Raw genomic sequence first — 8,649 nt, forward strand, 5'->3', positions numbered from 1 at the left:
TATTCTCTTAATCCCATAAAAATAGTTTTTTTTTCTTATCCACAAAATTAAACACTTCCAATATTTAATATGTTTTTCTCTTTTATGAGTTGGAAAGCTCCAATTCTCTATTAACACTACTCTAATTATCTTATCTTTTCATCTCTTCTAAAATATTTATTTTTATCGAACGAATGAAATACTATTATATCCCAAAGTAAAAAAAAACATCACGCACAAGTACTCATTTATTCCCTTCCATATTACTACATCAAATGATTGCGAGTTTAGGTGCAAAAAATTTAAATTTATGGAACAAAAGCAAAAATATTTCGACAGAAACAACACCGACAACGTCTTAAAATCAAACTACCAAAAAACATTTGCAGAAAAGAAAACCATAATATAAGAACAACAAAATGAAGAACTCAACATTTTCAGAAAGTTTCAAATGGTTCTTTTTTACTTTCCAAGTCAGTCGCCTGAATAAATGGCCACCCCATAAAATAGCTCAAAATTCCATAACCCCAAAACATATGCGTTTTACAATGAAACATAACAACAACAAAAACAACGACTAATATTTTTCTATAAACACGAGATTTAGTAAATTAGAGTGAAAAGATACAAGGGGAGAAGAGTGATTTCAGAAGGAAGAGGGAGTAGACGGTGATACACGCGCGGCGGGGGCGCGAGTGGTGGACTCAAAAATACGAGGTACGATAGTGAGATGGGCATTGGTCGGGAGGGGAAACAAAAGAGGGAAATGGTGGCCCTCTTCCCGTACTCTTGGATTGGACTTTTCTGGAAAGTTTTTCCATTTACTGCTATTCTTCCATTTTCCTTTTCTGAGACCAAACCCCTCAAACCATCTTTCCCTAATTGCCCCTCCCTACGCTCCCTATTTACCTGTGTCGGACCTGCAACAATTATTGCAATAATAATAATAATAATAATGTGTTTTCATATTAAGTAAAATGACAACCACAATACTACCGAAAAGGAAATACTCGAGTTTTAATGTTTTTCGTGTGGTGTGGTTGGCTTCGTAATCATTCATCGTGAAATACCTAATGTGGACATGCGTATGATTTTCATAATCTACACACATCAACTATTTATTTATTTATTTTCGAAAATTAATTGACGTGAGGTGGATGTTTGTTTAGCTCAGTTTGGAAATCATGTTAGGATATCATACGGTAAAAAAATCGAGATTACAATTTGTACCCCTCCGTCCCAACTAAGTTGATACAAAACTTTTGGGCATGAAAATTTAAAAATTGTATTGAAAAATATGAGAGAAGAATAAAGTAAGAAAGATATAGAGAGAGTAAAGTAGTTGATGGAAAAAAATAAAAGTGATTGGATATTTTATTTTTAGTCAAAAAAAAAAATGACTCAACTTTGTTGAGACATCCAAAAAAGAATACGACTCAACTTTATTGGTATGGAGAGAGTATAAAAATAAATGACGTATTTGAGATCATCCATAATCACGAGAGTATTATTTTCATCCAAAAAAAAAAAAGTCTTAGTACGATATCAGTTTTAACAGTAATACTATAGAATTGATAAAGTAAAACGATAGAGAAAGAAATGATTAAAGATGATATTAGGGGATTAGGAATACTAATAAAATAGTAAAAATACATTGGGTAACAGATTATGGAAGACATTTTTCATTTAAAAATTTGAATCTTCAAATTAAATAAACAAAATAAAAAACAATCAAAATTGAAACTCACTCTCTCCTCTTCCAGTGCCCCTCATGAAGCATATTGCACTATAACAAAAAAATTCCAAATAAGAGCATTTTTTAATAGAATTAAGAATGATTATTTATGTTTCTAAATGTACCACCAACGCTTCAAAAGTGTCCTTATTCTTAGTGTTCAGACTAAAATTAGTGGACACAAATGAAAGCTTCCTAAAAAATAAAAAAATAAGTAATTTGTCCTTACTTTTAGTACACTTTCTTTTGCGTCCTAAATTGTTTTTATTTTTTAAAACTTCCCAATGCAAGTGATTGCATCTCAGTTTTTGTGTCCCTAAAAGATACGTTTTTTATAGTGTGGATCAGACGAAAGGGCGCGTGATAGTACTTCTGCCGCCCATCGCTTCATTACATGACGCCCGTCACACCCATCCCTACACCGTGTCTCGCCCTCGTTCCGTCCATTGGACGAGACCATTTCCCTAATGTGGATGCCTTGATGGCCTAGATCGTTTCTTGTATTAAGATGTTGATACGAGACGTATCTTCCATATCTCTCATATATTAGTAATTAATATCTTTACAATATAATTTGCTTAGTTGGTTAAGATTATATTAAATTTATTTATTTTAGGATTCCACATTATAAATATATCGGAATATTTCATAATTGAGAAAGGAAATGTGGGATTTATTTAGTACTACTATAATCTATAGATCCAATAGTAGAAAGGAAATGAAAGTCGTTTTAATCCAAACAACCACAAAAATTAAAATGCACCAAAAACATAGTACAAATAATGCATGCATTTGAGTTCGAATACAATTACGCAATAAATCAGATAATAGATCATACTAATCCAAAACGATTCCATAAATCTTACGGAAATACAAGCTACAAATGGTACACAAATTAAACAATTCGAACAAAAAAATCAAACACAATTTCACAAATGGAACAGTTTAATTTAACCTGTAGATACAAATTAATAACACAATTTCTTCCCGAAAATCTCAATTCATGGCCCAATTCACCGAATTAATTTGTTGAAATCACATTACCGATGACTCATGACGAGGAAAAGTTTATATGTTAATTATTTGTTAAAAATAACTAAAAGTAATCTGCATAGATACAATCTAAGCTGTTATTTTGTAAATAAAAAGTAAAAAAATCAGCTCTACAAATTATAATTGTGCTTTAATCTGTCATAAGAGTATTTTAGCTTATAATATCAATTTGCTTTTAGAAAAAAGGACACCTTAGGTTGTACTATTTGGCATATAATTTTTAGTTTCTTTACGGCTTGCTATGGCACTAATACGATGTCAGATATTTAATGTTGTGGTAGATTTGGTAAAAGTTTTAAAGAAAATGTTGGGATAAATTTGAAAATCTTGTTATTTGTAGGTGTTTAAGATGTATTATAAGTAAGCAATTGCTATTTAAGATGTACTCCATTGGTCTCACCTTACGTGAGAATTTTCTTTAGCAAAAAATATTTGAAAAATGTTTAATGAGTTAAATAAAGAAATAATAAAGTGGAATAGATAATTAAGTAATAGAAAATAAAATTGTTATGTTTATTAAAAGAAATGACTCATTTATAATATTACCTCTATCCGTTAAAAATAAAAATTGTTTTCTTTTTGGGCTATCCCTAACAAAAATTGTTATGTTTATTTTTCTGTTTCTCTTTCTTACTTTATTCAATTTTCTATTTTTTCTTGTTTTCTTACTTTACTAATTATGTATTAAAACACATGTCTCAAAAGTTTCTATTTTCCATAAACGATGTTTAAAAATACATAAATATAAAAATATGAGAGAAAAAATATTGTGAATTAGTAGAAATTAATATGGAACATATCAAAATGTATAGATTGTCGATTTTTATAAGAAGGGGTATCATTAATTTTGGTGTAATCTAAGGTAATTGTGATTTTAAGCTTTTTCCAAGGGTTAAAAAGAGTAGTGTCAGAAAAGGCTACATTTGAATTTGACTCTGGTTGTTTCGTTATAACAAAACCCAATTGAGTAATTGGAGGGTAATTGAAGTTGGGTAAATTTTTAACTTGGTTGAAATGAGGTAAACAAAAAAACACGAATGTAGGAGGTGGGGTGGGGTGACGTGGGATTGAATGAATGAAAATGAAATGATAATTAGTGTAGCTAATAAAGGTAGTTGAGTAATATGTCATCCATCTTGTGTTGGTGCTGTCTATTTCCATTAGTGGGCAATATAGAGAGAGAGAGTGTGTGTTGAGGGGAATTGCTTTTCGATTTGGTTAACGTCGGAAAGTTGCGTAAGAAAGAGATGGTTCTTTAATTTCTTTTTTTTTAAACAAAATTTTATAAATAAAAATAATAATTAATCTTGCTATGTTAAAAGAGAAGAACCAATGGGGTAAAAGACAGGGGCAGAGAGAGAAAAAGAGGGGGAGAGAGATAGATTTGAGGGTCAGAGTTAAAGCTAGATAGTAGTAATGTATAGATACAAAGAATAGATACAGAAATAGAGTTTAAAGAAAAGAGAATGGTTAAATGGAACACCCACAGCAGACATATATAAATAGAAAGAGTTTTAGAAAACCATCCCTCAAGTATTTATGACTTTGATTGAACAACATAGCCACCAAAAATAATTAGCAAATAAATTACAAAAATAAAAAATAAAAGCAGTAGTTCTCCCCACTCTAGGCTTAGCCCCCCTCTCTATATTATACTTGGTCCCATTCTTTATTTGAAACCTCAAAAGAGAAGCCAAGTTGCCTATATATCTAAATGAACGAATCAAGTGTAGAGAGAGAAAGTAAACTGCTTTCGGCCAAGCCTTGAAAAACTGGCCTCGTCTATGCAGTATTGGGTAGCTAGCTAGGGAGGAAGAAGGAGAAGTGAGGATATGTAGACAGGAGAGTATAGAGATCTACTTCTACAGTTGGAAGTGGGAATTACACCCAACATTTTTTTGCAACCAACAACGTTTTTTTTTCATTTTTTTTTCTTCTTACAAGCCTATATTGTCCTAGCTTCTTGATGTTGTATCACGAGACAGCATTCACTTCATCTATTTCTCCCATGGATGTAGTATTATTTTTTTAGTTAGAGAGAGAAAGTGTGCCCCTTTTTGGTTCTTCTTGATTAGACTGTGCTGTGATCAAAATTCAATTGGGAAATTAAATTAAAAATGTGGGATCTCAATGATTCGCCGGATCAGAGGAGGGACGACGAATCGGAGGGCTGCTCCGACGATAAAGGGAAACGGGTCGGATCCATGTCCAATTCCAGCTCGTCGGCGGTCGTGGTGGAAGACCTCTCCGAGGAGGACGACGACGCCGACAGAGGCGCCTTCCGCAAGCGGAGCAGCAAGATTTTCGGCTTCTCCGTCGACGACGACGACGCTGCCCTCGTCACGCGGCAGTTTTTCCCCGTCGACAACTCCGAAGCTGCCGCCGCCGGATTCCCCCGTGCCCACTGGGTCGGGGTGAAATTCTGCCAGTCCGAGCCCCACGCAGCCGCGGCCGCCGCCTTCGGAAAGTCGGCGGCGGAGGTGGCGCAGCCGCTGAAGAAGAGCCGCCGTGGGCCCCGCTCACGGAGCTCCCAATACCGCGGCGTCACGTTTTACCGGCGGACGGGCCGTTGGGAATCACACATATGGTACATATATACCAAAATTCATCTATTAGCATAACACGTTTTCTTTAAATTTTTTTCTTAATTTTCTATATACGATTAAATTTTGTTTCTTTGGAATCAGGGACTGTGGAAAGCAGGTTTATTTAGGTGGGTTTTTTATTCTTTCGTCGTTTAATTACAACCGCATTGCAATTCTTGATTTTGTGATTTATTGATCGGTGGTGATTTATTGATCGGTGGAAATTGGATGGAATTTTAATTTTTTTTAAATCTTGTATGTATAGGTGGATTTGATACAGCCCATGCCGCTGCCCGGTAAGCTTCCCACCACTCTTAAAAATTTCAATTTTTTTTATTAATGCATACAAATGAATGTATATGTATATATTTATATAAACACACAGGGCATACGATAGAGCAGCCATTAAATTCCGAGGAGTTGAAGCAGACATCAACTTTAGCATAGAGGATTATGAAGACGACTTAAAACAGGTAGGTCACTTGTAGAGAGAGAGAGGGAGAGAGGAGAGAGAGGGAGGTGTTTTATTACACCTCTTATCTTCTACAGTTTGATTCCTTATCTTGTACACTTTTTTTCACACTGACGTGAGTCCTTAGTGTTTATGTTTATCAAATGAAGTTAATTTATTAAGTATTATAGTACTAATAAATGTGACATGCCACTATATTGTATGCTTCATTTTTGAACAGATGAGCAATCTAACAAAGGAAGAATTTGTGCACGTACTGCGTCGGCAAAGTACTGGTTTTCCAAGAGGGAGTTCAAAATATAGAGGTGTCACATTGCACAAATGTGGTAGATGGGAAGCTAGGATGGGCCAATTTTTAGGCAAAAAGTACCATTTTTTCCTCTTTCAAATTTCGATTAATTTCGGTCTTTACATTGCGCCTAATTCGTGTTTGATCTTACCGTGACAGGTACGTGTATTTGGGACTTTTCGATACTGAAGTCGAAGCTGCAAGGTAGGTTTTATGGAGTCAAATAATACCTAAAAGTCGTCGGAAATTAATTGCGATTTTTAAAGACGGTTGAAGAAGTGAATTATTTTTTTGCTTGTACTAGGGCTTATGATAAAGCCGCCATCAAATGTAATGGGAAGGAAGCTGTTACCAATTTCGACCCCAGCATTTATGATGATGAACTAAAATCAGCAGGTATTAAGTGTGACCGATGGAGAAATTACACTTGAAATGTCTTGCAATTATTTCTTGCACCAACCTAAATAAACATTTCTTGTTTCTGTGTATTAGAATCTTCCAACAATGCAGCAGATCACAATCTTGACTTGAGCTTAGGGAATTCTGCTTCTCCACAAGCCGGATTTCGCGACCAGCAGCAGCAGCAGCAACATTCGTTAAGGCCCGAGGTATACATATATATATATATAAACACATTAAACATTACTTCGAATCTTTACTTTAATTATAAACGACTTTGAGCGAGCAGTGTTAATTTCTCAGAAAAGAGATGGATATAACGAGACCGAAACCTTGCAGCTTCTAAGCCAAGCACACCTCCATTCTCCCGAGTCGTTCAGGATCAGCAACGAGGCCCCTCGCTACAGCCACCATCAAGTTTACAATAGGCCATTATACGCCGCGCAAAACTACCATGTAATGCTGAAAATTAATTAAGTTTATTTAGTCCTTCAAACAATTAAAATGTGAATTAGTACTAATAAATTGGTGCAGTTCTCGGGTGGGGGCGCGGCTGTGGAGGGCGGGAGGAACGCAGGAGGAGAGGTTTCGGTATCGAGGAATGAACAGCAATGGCAAATGAATCAAGCTCAAATGTTTGCTACTGCTGCAGCATCATCAGGATTCCCATCTGCGCAAACGTTTAGACCTCAAAATTGGATTCAGAAAAATGGGATCTATCCTCTCATGAGACCATCTTAGTTCATCTTCATCTGGCTGCTGTGATGTCACTTTTTTTTCTTTACTTGTGATTCCGCCATAAGAGAATGGAAAAAGAATATCTCCATTTTTCTGTAAGTCTGAAAAGATTCTTGCTTTCATCCTCTTTCCCCCCTTTCCCTTTATTTTACTACATATTGAATAACTCTCCCTTTTTTTTTACTCGTTTTAATTTTCTCATCTCTTGTTCCACAATCTCGGTCTGTTTCTACATTGTCAAATTTACACTATTTCTCGTTATTAAACATCACACTTATTATCTCTACAACTAATTTAATCTTAGATAAAGCTCATTATAGATGGTTTAACGAACTAAATGTCACTGATATAGTCTAGATTTGAATTCCATGTGCAAAGGAAGTAGTCTAGATTTGATAAATTATGAAGGAAAATGTGAAATTAGTAATTTAAGGTGACACTATTAGAAGTAGTGAGAATCAGTGGGCGGGGGATTCCTAAAGAAGGGAGATATTTGAAGAGGTAAATATTCACCTAAAAAAGATATTTTAATATTTTAAAATTTGGCACACAACAGCAATGCATGCTTTTATCAACCAACACGGCTTAATTAAAAGCTGATATTTAAAGCGCTTTTACTTTTTTCTTTTATATTAAACCCTACCTAAAAAAATAAGAAAAAAAAAGTGGGGAGAGGAATCGTGGTGTTATGGGAAATATCAGATTGGTGGTGAATTGTCAACATCGTTGGTGTCCTTCGAATCAGTTCTCATGAGCAAAAGCAATTCAGACAGACAATTGCTATAATGGTGAGAGGGACTTAACCTAACTCTACTTGAGCTTCAAAGGACTACACCCACCCCCACAACAACATAAAAACCACACCCACACACACACACACATCTTTGGATTATTGCTCTCTCCGTCCACCATGAATTGTCGTGTTCGAGATCTACACGGGTTTTAAGTAATACGGAGGAACATGAGTATGAAAAGTTAGATAAATGCGAGATTTATTTATTCAACGTAGTAAAAGAGAAATAATGCATGTAATGACCGACATCTGATATGGCGAAATGAGATATTTAATGACCGACGAACAAGTATTAAATTGCATATTATATGTTTTATGTCTTGTTTTATTTATAAATAATAATGGGTGTGTTGAGTTGAATAATAAATTTTATAGCTACTCGGAGGATTGTAGGTTAAATGCACACAAAAATATTAATTTAAATAATAAAAATATGTAGTGTATGAGAAAATGGATATATTTTGTTACAAATTTTAAATAACACTATATGAATAGCTAGTGATTGTATATTAGCAAGTATGAGATGTATGAGACATATATATGTATCAATATCAATTTTTGAATATGTCAACTTTGAAAGCGAATTCATCATGTTTTAAAGAAAAT

General features: G+C 34.5%; 1 protein-coding gene across 3 annotated transcripts; it reads left to right on the top strand.

The window, feature by feature from the left end:
• Positions 1-4,427: 4,427 nt before the first annotated feature.
• On the top strand, positions 4,428-7,433 carry LOC121787729 (floral homeotic protein APETALA 2-like). 3 transcript variants are annotated; one of them, XM_042186551.1, is made up of 10 exons: positions 4,428-5,354; positions 5,455-5,480; positions 5,618-5,648; positions 5,738-5,825; positions 6,045-6,190; positions 6,273-6,317; positions 6,418-6,509; positions 6,606-6,721; positions 6,852-6,968; positions 7,047-7,433. In XM_042186551.1, exons 1-10 carry the CDS (start codon positions 4,885-4,887, stop codon positions 7,251-7,253), a joined length of 1,338 nt encoding a protein of 445 aa, XP_042042485.1. In that variant the 5' UTR covers positions 4,428-4,884; the 3' UTR covers positions 7,254-7,433. The 3 variants fall into 3 exon arrangements, with proteins under 3 accessions (XP_042042485.1, XP_042042486.1, XP_042042484.1); XM_042186550.1 differs by having other exon boundaries at positions 4,431-5,354; positions 6,816-6,968; XM_042186552.1 differs by lacking the exon at positions 7,047-7,433 and having other exon boundaries at positions 4,429-5,354; positions 6,802-6,943.
• The last annotated feature ends 1,216 nt before the right edge of the window (positions 7,434-8,649 follow it).

This window comes from Salvia splendens, chromosome 22 (assembly GCF_004379255.2).
Source record: "Salvia splendens isolate huo1 chromosome 22, SspV2, whole genome shotgun sequence".
Taxonomy (NCBI): Eukaryota; Viridiplantae; Streptophyta; class Magnoliopsida; order Lamiales; family Lamiaceae; genus Salvia; species Salvia splendens.

Coding starts and splice junctions, on each gene's coding strand:
- LOC121787729 (XM_042186550.1), top strand. CDS start 4,885: ATGTGGGATCTCAATGATTCGCCGGATCAGAGGAGGGACGACGAATCG. Junction 5,355..5,454: donor CGTTGGGAATCACACATATG/GTACATATATAC, acceptor CTTTGGAATCAG/GGACTGTGGAAAGCAGGTTT. Junction 6,722..6,815: donor AACATTCGTTAAGGCCCGAG/GTATACATATAT, acceptor TTAATTTCTCAG/AAAAGAGATGGATATAACGA.